Here is a 16,104-nt window from a genome sequence, read left to right as displayed (position 1 = left end):
GACACCCCTGGAATACGTCATAGTAAAATCGAAGGCTCAGTGTGCGCCACCTTGAGGATGAGGGGAGTAGACTAGTTTGATCCTTTGATGTACATCAAAAGAATCTGTCGGTCGCGTTACGGTGAAACTTACTGGCTTTGAAGTCGGTGTTGTTTCCCTGTAATCTTCAAAGGACAAGTATCTGCCTTAGCGATTGGTCAGGGTTTTTTACCCGAGACCAATCATTTTGCTATGACATTTTCCAGGAGTGCAGAGAGGGAAAGTGAGCAGAACCCCTGGAGCATTAAGGGTAAAATTGAAGCTGTCATGTGCCAACTTGATTTATTTAGATAACAACGCTTGCTTGTATGCTCAAGCATACAGTGAAATTTTCAAGATTTTTGTAATCATATTTTTTTCTTTTCTTTTTATGATTGAAATGGACCGTCCGTATCAATCATAAACAAATGAAAGGATGAAAAAAATATCTTCTTGAAATTTTTGGTCTGATAAAATAGTTTTGTTATGTCTATACACTTTAAAATATTGAAGGTTTGTGTAAATCAAGAACTACTTTGTTTTGTAGTTTTCTATTTAGGTGTTTTCATCAATACAGTCAACCTCGATATCCAGGGGTTACGCTCACTTTTTCTCTCTACACTTCTGGAATATGCCATAGCAAAATTGAACGCTCGGTGTGCACCACCTTGTTGATGAGACAAGAAGACTAGTTCGATCCTTTGATATACATCAGAAGAATCTCGCGGTCACGTAACGGTAATTATTGACAGACTTTGAAGCCAGGCGTCTCTCCCTTGTAATCTTCAAAGGACATGTTTCAACCTAGCGATTGGTCAGGTGTTTTTTTTAATCTGAGATCAATCAATCAGCTATCTTCGTGCCTTCAATTTTGCTATGAAATATTCCATGGGTGTAGAGAGCGAAAGTGAGCGTAACCCCTGGATATCGAGGATGCCATACAATGTACAATACACAAGTACAAACAATATATTCTTATTCCATAATAACTTACATACACTTTCATTCTTGACATACTTCCATCAATTTAAGTAGTGTACATGTATTTTATATGATAAAATAGGAAGATAGGAAAGGTTTGATTTGGTTAAGTATTGTTTAACGTCCTATCAATAGCTATATATGATCATTTAAGGACGGCCTCCCCTGTGTGCATTGTACAAGCGTGTAGTGTATGCGTATGTGTTTTGGGAGGCTGCGAAATATTCGTGTTTGTCTCCTTGTGATAGCGCGGAACTGATGCCGACTTTATAGTGCTACCTCACTGAAACATATTGCCGAATACACCCAGCAGGACACCCCACCCGGTCACATTATACTGACAACAGGCGAACCAGTCGTTCCACTCCTAAATTGTTGAGCGTTAAGCAGGAGTAGAAACCATTTTTACAGACTCTGGTATGTCTCTGCCAGGGGACGAAACCCAAAGCCTTACTCACAGGGGCGAACGCTCAACTAAAGGCCAAAGTGAAGCATTGTTAAGGGAGACATTAAGAAGAAGAAAGATGTTTAGAAAGAAGAGAAAAGATAAGATCCCAAATTTAGTCGCCTCTTACGAGCATGCAATGGGATGAGTCCATATGTTAGTCCATATAACTGTACACCGAAATCCCGTCAAAATTTTAGGTAAAAAATGGAATATTCTCGGGGAAAGCGGCAAGTTGTCGTTAGATCCATTTCGAAGCTCTGTATCAATAACTCACGAGTACGCATGCGCTGTATCAACCTAAAATGCATGTATATTTCAACACATTTCACCAATGTACCTGACTGGCACCTATTTTCAAATTTCAGTTACTTACCTTCATTTTTCTTTTCCACTTTTCTATCAATAGTGTCGTGCAAATCAAGTACCATTTTCGCAAAAAAACATTTGAACAAGGACGTGTTAGAACATTGGCGAGTATGAAACTACATTCATAACCTTCCTATATTATAAACTATTTTTTAAAACACTTTAAATGATTAATTATAAAATTGTAGGATGTGTTACAAAATTGTACCTAAGGTAAGGAAAGGTGTCTCCCCTAGATGTACGTCTACTGCATTGGAACCCAAAAGTCTAGTCGGAAGATACGAACCCCTGGAAATGGTGTGTAAGTGACAAAGAGCATGGGGCTATTCGTTTATGCAGAACAACCGGCTTGTCTGCTTTTAAATGTAACATTTTCGGGTTTAAATACTGGCGGACCAGCACATGTTTACGCAGGCATTGCAAGGCTTTGCCAAATCCTGCCTGAAAGCAGCATCAGATTACTTGGTCCGACCTTATTTCATAACAAATAACTCTGGTCCAACCGGTTCAACCGTTTACATCGCGATAACCGAAAGCGACCCAGGATCCTTAGGAAAAGTGGAACAATGTAGATATATAGGGAGATTACTTGGATTCTCAAATATTTGCTGTGATTCTAAGGCGGTTAAAAGGCTAGCAACTCACGGATATATTTCACCTTATTCTTGGAATTGTCCAAAATTCGTATACACCGACAAACATCGTCCTTAAGTAGTGGAAAGCAACTTTGTTGGTGTTTGCAAGTACTGTAGCCACCAGAGAGAGGTAGTAGAAGCAACGAAGGGTTTCTGACGTTTAACGAAATTTACTATTAGATAAAAAAATAAAAGTAAGGTGAGCACAAGAGATTTGGCAATAAATTGGAGGCAGGTACTCTCGCGAAATGTGCTGAAATATATACATATACATACATTATATGTTCATATAGGTTTTGCGTGTTTGTGAGATAATGGTGTGGATACAACAAATAGCTTCCAAAAAAGGTAATTCTGACGATAATTTCCTGTTATCTGAAATTCAGTCTAAAATTTTAATTAATAAAAGTTAGAGTAGCCTACAGTTAGAAAATACGACACACATGACTCGGCCATAATTCTACCATTTACTAGTGTTAAATGATATTGTGGGGAGAAGCGAAACGGGCAGCCGAAGTCAGAACAAAATGGAGGACATTTGTGAGGACATTGTAAGGTCATAGGTCAACTAGTGGGCGGGCGAAGGGGATTAGTAAGTCAGGATTTTAAAAATTCAGTTTTATATCATATAATGATTATATAATGTCATTTTATCACATGTCGTTATTGGGGTGATTTTCTGAAACTTGGTAACCCATTTTTGTGTTTTAAAATGCCTATTGTAATAGCTCGCTTTCCCATCAGCCTTTGATATCTTAATATCTGAAGATAATATACAATCAAATCAAGACTTACCGTCCCCTATCATCCTATGTCAGCTCTGTGTTCACCAAAGACAAATAGTTCGACACTTGTAAGTGACACTCCTATCGGAACACACACAACTGAAGTGTGTTATATCCAGGACCATTCAGATAAACTACAGTTAAGGCGACAAACTACCGACAAAGACAATCAATGTGTTCTGACAGTTAGGTCACTTGCTGGATACTACTCCAGGACTTATTTCTATATTCGATTCAATATTATATATAGCGAGGTACTTTGGAAAGACATTGACAATATACAATTTATTTTTTCCACATGCAGCCCTATGGGCCTCGATCAGTCCATTCTCTCACAGAAGGGACAGTTTTTGGCCTTTCTCCTTTACGTAGATTCAATAATAATATTTTACGGGGTACTTTGAAAAGAATATTGACAATGTACAATTCATTTGTCCGCACTGTTTACGGAAAACGTTGTCAATTCTATAATCTGTGAGAGTTTTTCGGTGACGGACATTGATCTGTGTGGTCACACAGGATATGGATGGAAACGATACGCTCCTGTCCCGACATGGACTGACAATTTATTTTACATTCTTAAACTGTATAGATCTTGGCAATGCAATTCCCAGTTTTTACTTTGCACGATATTACACTTTGGCGGATATAAGTGATGTTGACATCAAGGTTTTGGGGTTTCAAAGTACCGGAATTCTGAAAGTTTGATAAAATAATCATAGCTACATAATATACATCGCATTATAGCGGACATATACAGCTAATGTTGGCTTAAGTCTTTTGATTTGAACAGCAGAAGTCCCTGAAAAGCCCGCTCTATTAAAAATGATTTTCGAATAATGTCTTACTAGGTTTAAAATTATTTGTTTATGAAAGATGTTGGCTTTATGGATACTACAAATGATTTTCTGTATCAGAAAAAAATACGTGTGCACTTTCACCTGGTCATAAACTGTAAACCCCGCCCGTCTATATCCAATTATAAATGTGCTCAATAATAGCATAGTTGTTTAAATGAAAGTTTCTCTATTTCATAAAGTTATTGTAAATTCAACGCAAATGTTCCCAATTAATCCAAATTGGTAAGCATTACTCACGGCTGTCGTGAATGTTCTGCTTTTAAATATGTCTGCAGGCGATTGAATACTTAAAAGCGATTTATTATATATGCGCCTTTTAAATTAAAGTACACAGGGAATTTAAAAATAAATATACACCGTTAAACACGTACCGAGTACTTGAAAAAAACATTACTCCATTGAAATGGTAATCGCCCGAGTATGTCACTGTGGCCGTCTGAATGGGGGCGAGTCAGTCTGGGTGTCACTGGGGGAAATATATACATGAGTGTAGTTATAACATTACGTCTATGCGTTTTAACGAAAATCTAAGGCGCAGAACATTTAATCCAATTATATAGATCGATTCGTCACAGCGTAGCTCTAGCCCGAAGACATCTTAGTTTTGATTGTAAAGCGAAATGGTGAAACTTTTAAATTCTATATAATGGGTGAATAATCATAATATAGTATAACCCATTTAGTGATATAAGATACAAACACTGAGTTGAATCCAAACGTTCTATTAGACAATTACATTATACTTTAACCTTGGTGTTAGCCCAGGGAACTAATTAAACCTGGATATCACGTCTCTGATTCGAAGGAGTGTAAGTTAAAATACTTAATCACTTCAAACGCTTAGAATAAATGTACCTGACTTTCAGTAGGGGGCAAATTGCGATTTTGATTTATCAACGTTCCTTTTTCTCACCGCAAACCAACTTTCTGTGGAGTGCTCGTACCACATGACCTATTTATTGGTTATCGATCTGCAGGTGGTGTTCAATAACCAAATACACCTCATCATGCCCCAACTTGATTTACTTTGATAGTAAGATGTTTCTGGAATTTTAAACTTAAGCATACCTCTATTGTGTACAGGTATAGGAAGAAAGTTTAATCCTCTTTCAAAAAATGACACAACTCGAACATGTTTACTGAGCTGTCGGGGTACAGGTGATTTTAAAGTATTACATTTCTTTAATAAACAAAATGTCAGTTTAATAAAAATGAATTTCTATGAATGCAAATTAAAACGACTTGAACTCGTTTGGTGGTGACGAACAAGTGTTTTATGAGCCATAAATATGAGAATAATGTGGTTTTTATTTGAACGGGTAAGAGTTTACACTAATCCTTCTTACTGTACAGGTATTACAGGTAAATCTGTGTCCTTTACCAGGTATTGGATTACTTAAGCTTAGGGCTTTAATCCAGAAAACAATACACAGTGAAACCGAATCAATTTTATATTTTATTTCATTTGGGTTTAACGAAATATGTGTAGATCAACGAACAATATGGGCCATTATGGACCATACAGTAATACTGTTTTAAGGGGGATTACCCCACACCAGAATATTACAATGGTATACAGGTATAAATACATAATACCATTCCCCACCTATGTACCTGTACAAATGACCCACTTCTAAACCAACTAGCTTAAGAAAATATATTTATCCAAGAGAAAGAAGTTTATATGTCACGATTTCATTTTTCATATTTATTCAGTTTTTCCAATCAAAAATATAGCATATATCTCCCATTTTTCAATGTATAATATAAAAACTACAAGAATGTAGGAGTAGACTCCAGTCGCATGGGAAAGCGTTAGCTATCTGTTTTCTGTTTGGTAGTATATTTTCCAGTCGTAACACGTTTAATAACCGATGAAACTGGCATTCTGGCCTATATATACAATAAACCTGTATATACAATACACCTATATACCACTGTATTCTGTGTGGAGTAACGAATAAATAATACAATTAAACAATCGACACAGAGGCTCACCATCAAAAAATAAATAGTCCGTAAAAATTTAACAATACACGATATACAAGTCTGGCCAAAGGAGTTCGGCTCTTAGAAGAGACAGTTTCTTCCCTTGTTTATTTTTTTCCATGAAATATTGTTTCTATCTACTAAAATCAATAACTAGCACGCCTATTCGTTTTAATTGATATAAAAATGCTGTACCACAGACAAAGTATAATTGATAGGTTGTGTACGAGGTGGAACTTTTGTTTTAATATTAAAAATTAAAAATGCATCCGATAGAATTTGCTTTCAGTACAATATTAGGTATTATAAAACAATAATTTAAAAAGAAATCTGTCCCTGCCATGCGTTGAACCACTTTGGTCTGACAGAGGATAGACATCGATATCATTAATTAGTGTTCGTAATTCAGCTTGACTGGTAACATTCCAGTGATACCGTGTTCACAGGTGCTTCGTTTCAGACATTAATTAGAATTCAAAATCAATCATCAATAAGATCAGTAAGGTAAGATATGAAACATTTTAAAACGAAAAGAAAAGCCGAATTGATCTACCATCAAGTCATAAACACAAAAATTAATTAACGAAGAAATATGCTGTAGTAGTAAGGATCGACTTGAAAGATTAATAAAGATTACATTTGTAAAAAATGATGATTATATCCTTCAAAACGTAATAGACCTATTAACTCATCCTGGAAGTAAAATTAATTAAGATATTATGCTTTGAAGAGACAAAATTACTTCAATTAAATTCTAAAATAAATAATCATTAGTATACACGTGTGGATTTGATTATATATAGCGTTATATCCTGTATATATTCAATCGGGAACGGTCGGCAATTTCCGCAAACGAGTTTACGGAAAGTGCCGACGGTTTCCGATAGGTGGATAATAAGCCGAATTGAAATAATCGGCAAAGTGGTTTTAAACTGTTCCACTCAATATAAACAACAAAATAAACTCTTGAAACATTAACAATTATCACAAGTAATCAGCGAAAAATGCCTAGAAAACAGACATCACTCTATAATTGTGTTCCATGCGCCCGTGTGAGGTAGACCTCGGTATAGTTTATACACATCACAAAAATAAATGCTTCTTTGAACGACATGGTCCACAGAAAAACTGTTTGCCCCACAGGCGACTGTGAATCAGAAAATGATATGTGTATACCAATTTTATCTACCATATAACCATTTATACGCACACAAAAACAGTCAACTTGTTTTGCAAGGAGACGCGAATTTGATACATTTCAGTGTGTTTCAAAAGTTATCGAAGTTGAAATGGAAATAATTTGACTAAATTTTGACGAAATAAAGTGACGAATTCAGAATTTTCAAAATGAAGGGGCAACAACTCTTGAATGGAGAGATACGGTAAATTCGAAAAATATCATTTACATCAAAAACCACAAAGAACTATTTGGCCAGGAAATTCCTTCTAAATCTGCCACTAGAACATAACAACGACCAGTTGCGTTGTCAGGGGTGGTTGTTTACAGAAAAGTCATCTTCGACAAAACTGTCGATCATAATCAGCATCACTACATCTTATACCGAAAGCACTTGTAGAAACACGACAGAGCAGGCTTCCCTCTTGTTGTTGACTCTGTGTTCGCTGAAAGCGTTGTGACGAAGTGGTTTCTGACAGCATATTGAGCACTTTTACACACCAGAAACATTCCTTTGTAAACAGTCGCTTTTCTCCAACTGTCTTTTGATGCCGACTCTATCGGAACCGGAAGTAAGCAAGTGACTTATCCCTAAGTTTCTTCCTTATCAGGAAATATTTCCCTGGATACAGCAATACTATATGTAGCTGACAGGTGAAAACAACACAGTAATGAGGCAGCTGACTAGGAACAGAAATGTAGCTACCATTAAACTAGCCACTGGAGTCTGACCAATTTATTTTCCTTATAAGGAAATACGTTCCGAGTTACAGTAACGTTTGTCACCGAGGTGTTTTCCCTTGTCAGTCGAGTTTGACTAGATGTGTGGCGGTCATTGAGCTTGTTCGTCCTCTGGGTACTCACTAGTCATGGGGTTTGTATTGCCCTGTAGCACTGCCTGTTCCTTACGTTTCCTCACCATCTCGGCGTGTGCTTCGCGCTTGGCCATTTTTTCTTTGATCTCTTGCAGCCTCCTCTCGCGTTTATCAGCAACATTGTCTATTTTTTCATGCACCTCCTTGTCTTTCTTTTCTTGACTGACCATGAACTTCTCGAGAGCGTGATTCACACTGTCTTTGCTCTTTTCCAGCTTCTGAATCTTCTCCAAACGCTCTTGTTCTTTACGCTGTAGAAATAAAGTCAACAGTTAGAATGATCTTTGATCTTTTTAGTTTGTAATCAGACGATTTATTTAGATTCTTTTAAACAATTAATAACATTAAAACACAAATCAGTTGGTACATACTTATGTGAATCATCGATAATGTTTTTTGTTGACAATTTACCTTTTTCCTTCTTTCAGCTTTTTCCAACTTTTCCCTAATTTCTTCTGCTGTTAACTGTTTCTTCTTCTTTCGCCTCCTTTCCAGTTTGGCTAGACGGGGTGGTGGGCGTGGCATCCCGAATCCTTCTCCCAGGAGCGAATCTTCTGCCGCCACGATTTCGAAGCTCGTACCCCCGGATGATTTGGCATGGGGACGGGCGATTAATCCTTCCTCCCGTAGAGACTGTAGCACCATAGACTCCTCCATGCGGTCCTTATCCTTGGCGCTGAGGCGGGTTGGGCAGGCCACGCCCGTGATACCGAGATCTGTGGGTCAAGACAAACATTTACATCAGTAATCGACACGCCTGTTTCTTAAAGGGCTTTAATGAAGAAACACTCAAACATCGGATTGTATAATTATTTGTTCTGCATCAAAATATACAATTAAAACTGGAAAACAACCTTCCCACCGACAATCAATTGCCTTTATTATTTTACCAACTTCCCTTATATTGATACAGTCCATTATATATATATGATCTTTTTAGAGTAAATCTGGTTGATAGTCCAGTTTGTAATTGTGGCCATCCCTGTAAAAACGGCTTTCACTTTTTTTGTGAGTGCTAACTTTTTAACAACGAAAGACATACCCTGCTCCTAAATTTGAATGCCTTGCATGTTGATTTTTAATATTAAAACTACTTTTGTTGGTAAAAGTCAACTTTCGGTAGAAAACAACATTAGTATCTTGAGACATGTGCATCATTATACATGAAATCCAGCAATATGTTTTGATAGTTATAATTATTTTTTTCTATTCTTATTCATGTGTAAGTTGTTATATGTGTTAATGATTTCTTTGTTACATTGATTCTGATCATTTTGAAATTACTCTACCAGGATGCATGTCATTAAATTTGTATAACTTATTCAAATGCGGATCTATTTCACAGCTTACAAGTTTTCTTTTCTATGTAACACCCCCTCCCCTCCATCACCCACAACCCCTCCCACCTGACCTTTCCTTCTCCACCATATCTTTCTCCCTTTCCCCAAAATCATTTGCATTATTTTTACCATATGTATTGAGGAGAGGACTGTTTTAAGTTGTAAAAACTTGTTGTCCAATCCATTTGTATATTTGTACAATAAAATATGGGATAATTGTAGGTATAATTGATTGATTGATTTGTGATCGATGTAGGTATAATTGATTGATTGATTGGTGATCGATGTAGGGAAAATTGATTGATTGATTGGTGATCAATGTAGGGATAATTGATTGATTGATTTGTGATCGATGTAGGGATAATTGATTGACTGATTTGTGATCGATGAAGGGATAGTTGATTGATTGATTTGTGATCGATGTAGGGATAATTGATTGATTGATTTGTGATCAATGTAGGGATAATTGATTGATTGATTGGTGATCAATGTAGGGATAATTGATTGATTGATTTGTGATCAATGTAGAGATAATTGATTGACTGATTTGTGATCGATGTAGAGATAAATGAACGGATTTAACGATATGTAGAACCTAGATTGAAGAACATTCTTGCAGTTTACAGACTTTATTTACATTTTTGCTTTGTTTTAATAAATATAGAGGGATTTTTTAGTTAACAGCTATGTATCACGATTCTGTTGAAGATTTAAATATGTTTCATGAGTGCGTAGTATTGAGTGAAATACATTAAGAATTCATATATGTTATTTGTCACCGTAAAAAAATGACTATTTTTGTCGGTGAGAAAAATGTAATAAAATAAGGTATTACACATAAGAACGGAATTTTCAACATAAATGTAGGTCGACGGTATTAAACTAAACTAGCACCATGTATTTAGAGTTGATTTTGTAATATATGTTAAACATTGATCAGTGCCTAAAGAGTATCAATGGGACGTTCAAACTCCGACCTAACAATACACTCTGATACTCTAAACATCAATAGTTTTACAATGATTGTTAAAATAAACTGATTAAATTAATGTTCAATAATACTCAACAAAACGCTAGGTGTGTATAGACTATCATGTTGAGACACGCATAGAAAAAAATACTTGGACACTTTAGAAGCTGTTAAATCGAAAAATGCTCATTTTTTTTTTAAACATTTACACGAGTTTCTTTCAAAGTTTCACACATTTAATTATTTAATTTGAGGTATCGTAGTCTTAGTCTTGGTCGATCAAGCTTTGTGGTGTTGTCAGACACTTGTAGCTATATTGTTGGAACCTTGTAAGGAACTTGGCCTGTGTTAGGAGGTCTGGTGGCTGTCGATTGTACCTGCTATAGGCCTGATACCGACCAGGCTACCGGTTCACTAAACTACGGTCGAGGTAATACAATACTTCTTATAAACGTACAATAAAGCAATACAAGTAGATAAATATTAAATGAACCAGACATGATTTTTACGCCTCACTGCACACACATGCAGCCTATATATTTACGTGTAGAGCTGTCATACTGTGTATACCACAGTTTCTGTATATTATATATATACCTATCATAAGTAATGTTGTCATTTAACAGGTCTTAGTTTGTTGTTTAAGGGAGAGAAATAATTGGTAAGGGTAGCCTGAATGTAGGAGCGAGAGGAATACTGTTACATTATGACACATTAAAAAAAAACTTCTTTAGTTTTTTAATTGTTAAAACGACCGCATGAATTAAGATTAATCAGGGTATCCTATTCACTTACTTGACTGTCCCATTATTTCTATCGAAAATGACTACATTTTTTTTTATATAATTACCTTGAGTTTTTTTTAAGTTCTGGCATGTTTATGTTTGATATTTTCCCTTTTCATATAAAGCAGCTTGTTAACCATTTCATGATGAGTGATGTTTATTTTGAATTATACTGGGAAACAATGCAAATAACACCTTAATTGAAGGCTATTGTACGTATGCTTGCATAGATACAACTTTCAAAATAATATTATGTTTGAGGGGAAAGGGGAAGGAATGTTGGAGGATGGAGTTTGGGTATACAATGTATGCTGGACCCTATCTGATACTCACCCAGTGCCTCATTGGGGACGAAGTTGCTTTCTACCTCCCTAACCCTATTCGTGTCGGACTCCTCGGTGATAACATGGCGGTATTCAGCTCCGAAACCAGAATCAGCACTGTTTTTGGACGAGGCAGAATTGCCCCTCTCCGAATCTGGTATGGAACTCCGTTCATCTAAACTGAGACACGAGCCTAAAGAATCTTTACTCCTCGTACTTTTTGAAGATTTTGTCCTTTTGTTTTTATTTTTATTTTTCGATACTTTTAAGCCTGTGTTTTCGTCAATATCGTATTCTGAAACGTCACTTTTAGTTTTCCTGATGTTGATATTGTCGTGTCTTACTTCGGCAGCTCCCACGGGCTGTACTTGAACTTGTTTCCCCTGTTTACAGCCCATCTTCTGTTTAATATAGTTTCACTAAATCTTCAATAAATCCTTGTTCTTATTATCCCTGAATTGCAGATTCCGGATCCTGCCGCGCACCTGCCCTCTCCCTGATGACTGATCTCACTGCCTCACCTCCCGTTAGCGTGTACAAGGGCTACCCTTTAAATTTCCCCTGGGTCTAATGTTGTTCTTCTTGGCTAATCACTGAGCGATTCGTTTCATTGATTACCTGCCGTCTATCGCTACGGTAAATAATAACAAGGTGTCGTCAAGCCGCCATTGTAACTATAGACGCCGGGAAAATATTGACGTAAATACCCGAGAACAACTCGGGGTATCTCGGCTCCTTCTCGATTCGCCAATCAGAATCGCCGTTATATATATCTTCACAGGAATCACTTGAGTTGAATGTTATCTTTTTAACCTACTTTTTGACAGCATTTAAAAGTGGTTCTCCTGGGCTCACAAAGAATTGTGAAATACGAACAATCCATATCATATATACATAAAGATGTAAATTATATTTGTTATGGTATTGCAATGTAGAATAAGTCAGAACTAACTTGTACCGTGAATTATTTATGTCTACAGTGTAAAACTTATGTGAAGTAGGCTAAGACTCGCTTTTAAGGACAAAATCATAAGTACTGATCATTAAAAAAACACCATTTAATAAAATATTACATATCGCTTGCGTAAGTTTTAACGGGTTTTAGAACCGTTAGGATATGCACATTCAATTTCGTAAAAGTTTGACGCTGTAAAAATAATTATATCACTAGTCATGTTATATAATACCCATATACCATAAGTAATAATTATATTGATATATATGGCTCACCCGTTGTCAGTATAAGGGTGTCCTCCTGGAATGTCTCAGTGAGGAAGCACTATAAAGTCGGCATCAGTACTGCGCTATCACAAGGAGACAAACACGAACATATCGCAGCCTCCCAAAACACACACACATAATCTACACGCATGCATCTTTCACACAGGGGAGGCCGTCCTTAAACGACCATAGCTGTTGATAGGACGTTAAACAATACTAAACCAAACCAAACTAAAGAACATACAGGACTGTTAACGATGTGCATGCAGAGTTTTAACAAAACAACTAGATATTGAATACATTAAACATACAAGCATTGCTCTCAAAAAGATAAACTGTTCATTTTTTTGAGAGCCATGCTTGTATGTTTAATTTATTCAATATCTAGTTTTTTTGTCATCGTTTAAGAATCTCTGAAGCAGTGTTATTTATATGATTTAGGCTTTATGTGTATTGTCGGAAATTAAAAAAACAACAACAAAGGGTATGATTCATAAACATTTAATTGTTGACTAAAATTCACTCAGAATTACAAAATTTCCAAGCAAGCCTGTTATGAGAAGTTATTGAAAAGCCATATAAAATGCAAAATTGTTCTTCGAGATTTTTTGACGCAACTGCTTATTTGCTCACAGGCCAGTTACGCGCCTGGTATATAACATTTAATGGTAGCTTCTTTTTTTTTTACCACATACTCGAACGTAATAATTGTGTTATAAGAATGCAAGTTCATGTATCTGCTTTAAAATAATATAATTAATCAGTATCAGTTTCCAGTGTGTATGTTGTTCATATAGACCATTATATTTTTCAATAAAAAGACGAACTCCTGTCATAACATCAGATAATATTCAAACAGGAGGTAGACACCATAATTACATATTTCTTTAAAAAAAAAGATCCCGCTTGATTAATATGTCAGTTACATACTGTATTTTGTTTGGTTTAACGTCCTTTTCACAGCTATAAGGTCTTTTAAGGATGTGACTCAGTGTTTGTGATATATGTGTGTATGTGTGCTGAAACACTTGGAACATTCCTGACGATATGTCAACTGTCACTCGGCTAATGACACAATGAACGGACACTTTATAATGACATTGAGCGAGATCGACGGAGTTGTCGACACTTGGCAAGCGCTAGGTGTGAAATATTAACCGTACACATTAGCCAAAAATTATGTGTCACTCAATCCCCCTACTTACATTTTAGAATCACGTCTTACAACCTGTACTAGTTAACAATAAACAATTGTTAGTAGCAATTGATTTAATATAACTAGCGTAATATCTGTTAGCCAGTGATTCAGCTACCGTTGTAAGTAAAACTATTGAATGTGCACGTGTACGCCATTGTCTCAGCGCACATGGACTAATTGATAATTGACTTGTTGAAGCGTTTATATTTATAATACATATTTCGTAGCAGATTACCGACTTTGTTCTTCGACTATGAACATCTCATTGAAAAAAATTATACCTCAACTACTTCTTAAAAAACATATACCTCAATTACTTCTTAACAAACGTATACCTCAATTACTTCTTAAAAAACGTATACCTCAATTACTTCTTAAAAAACGTATACCTCAATTACTTCTTAAAGAAACAATTCTCAACATATGTGTAAGTTATTTTTTGCAATACATTATGAATATACAGTCAAGCAATACAAAATCTCATCCATGTATACATGTAATTGTTTCAAGTAATCAATATGAAAACATGACTCTGACTAGTACTTACCATATATAACCAGTCCTACCAAGCATATTTAGCTCAATAAATAATATTTTAAAAACCATTCAACAAATGTACTTCAATATAAACTTTTTATTTTATTTACCAATGGTAATATATATTTTTTTCTGTTTCGGAACAAACATGTTCTATTTTCAAATTTAATAATAAAGATAATTTTAGGGTTGAGCTTTGATTTAATAGTACATGTTACGTCTCTGATTAAGCTTACTAGGCGTCATTCCATTGTGTTCTGGTACACACCAATTGTTTACTAATCTTTTTAAAATGACGTTGTCCGTCTTCAGTCTGACAAGACGGGCTTTTGTCTAACAGTTAATGTTTAGTGTTAGATGGATGAATACACATCTAGTGGCCTTCAGATCGGGACGGTAGGAAACCAGGGGCACAGTACGTATATCAATACCAAGTACTTCACTGCTAGTCTATGTGTTGTAGTTAGTACGTGTTTGCGTCAATTATGACTGAAATCAGCTGATTCTGGTAAGTAATTAAACATATGACTGTTTCTGTTAATTCTTGATTAGCTTTACGGATACGATTAAATCAAACAGTTAAGCTGACAACTAATAGTTAATTTCTCAGTAGTTTTAAGTGTAATAAGTAAAGTGTACTGAAATGTATGTATAGATGTAGGTATCACGTTTACAGGAAGACTCAGTAGCGTCGTTTCTGTTTCCTGTCGGTTGATATAAGAAGGATGTGTTCTTGTATTATTTTTTATTGTTGTACATTTGTATGACTGATTGTAGGGCGGCATTTGTTCCTAACTGTCTATGTGTAGTTCCGGAACATGCACTCTCCCGTCTTTTCTGTTTGAAACCACATAATTACAGGTCAGCAGGTACCGATTTTTATTTACAATAATAGCATGCGGCTCTAAAACAGTTATTGATTGATTGTCAGATACGGGAAATGAGTAAACAATATTGACAAAAATGAATAGGAAACAGAATTTGTAATTCCATTTTTATAAATCCAAAATACAGGATTTATAGCCCAGCCTTACAAAAGACGTTGTTCCGAACCATCCCTCTACACCCTCCCCACCCCCACCCCGCCAAATAGGTACAATATGTACTGTATCAAAATAGTGTCAACACAGAATCGAGAGTCCCAGGCTCATTTCACCAAATCCCTATACTTTTGTGTGCCGAAATTTTCCGATATCTGTACTCCTTCCCCTTTGCAACCAGATTTTGTAACGACATACAATGTTTGTTACATAATTAATAACTGAATATATTAATGAGAAATATTAAAGCGATATTGAAAAAAACGGCTACTTACCGACCCTGATCACTTGTAACTGTAGTATTGCTAAAAAAAACACACCAAATAATACGAAATCATAGATTACAAACATTTGGTGATTTAGAACTGTACATTTTATTTTCAAACTTTTTAGGAATGGACCAGTGTCACATGACACTCCCGTGGTCGCACGATCGATGAAGAAGTCAGCTTCAAAAGTCATTCAGAAAGGTAAGTGTAAGGGGAAAAGTTCAAACTAAGTCTAGAAACCGACGAGGTATTCCTCCAGCGGAATCTTTTGATTTTGCAAGAGTTAT

General features: G+C 35.8%; 2 protein-coding genes across 2 annotated transcripts in view; one reads left to right on the top strand and one right to left on the bottom strand.

Moving 5' to 3' along the window:
* Nucleotides 1-5,786: 5,786 nt before the first annotated feature.
* Nucleotides 5,787-12,208, bottom strand: LOC110445148 (nucleolar protein 58-like). Its single transcript, XM_021489576.1, has 3 exons — nucleotides 11,563-12,208; nucleotides 8,546-8,850; nucleotides 5,787-8,385 (listed from the first exon to the last, which is right to left on the bottom strand). The coding sequence occupies exons 1-3, from the start codon at nucleotides 11,948-11,950 to the stop codon at nucleotides 8,092-8,094; spliced, it is 987 nt and encodes a 328-aa protein (XP_021345251.1). The 5' UTR covers nucleotides 11,951-12,208; the 3' UTR covers nucleotides 5,787-8,091.
* A 2,763-nt stretch (nucleotides 12,209-14,971) lies between these two features.
* The window catches only part of LOC110445147 (probable 3',5'-cyclic phosphodiesterase pde-5), a 107,865-nt gene continuing 106,732 nt past the window's right edge, over nucleotides 14,972-16,104 (top strand). The window contains exons 1-2 of the mRNA XM_021489574.1: nucleotides 14,972-15,016; nucleotides 15,942-16,018. Of these exons, the coding sequence (XP_021345249.1) occupies nucleotides 15,985-16,018 (34 nt within the window). The 5' untranslated portion in view covers nucleotides 14,972-15,016; nucleotides 15,942-15,984. The remainder of the gene's footprint in view (nucleotides 15,017-15,941; nucleotides 16,019-16,104) is intronic.

The sequence above is a fragment of the Mizuhopecten yessoensis genome, unplaced genomic scaffold (genome assembly GCF_002113885.1).
Source record: "Mizuhopecten yessoensis strain PY_sf001 unplaced genomic scaffold, ASM211388v2 scaffold2091, whole genome shotgun sequence".
Taxonomy (NCBI): Eukaryota; Metazoa; Mollusca; class Bivalvia; order Pectinida; family Pectinidae; genus Mizuhopecten; species Mizuhopecten yessoensis.
This window is presented reverse-complemented; position numbering and strand designations above follow the sequence as displayed.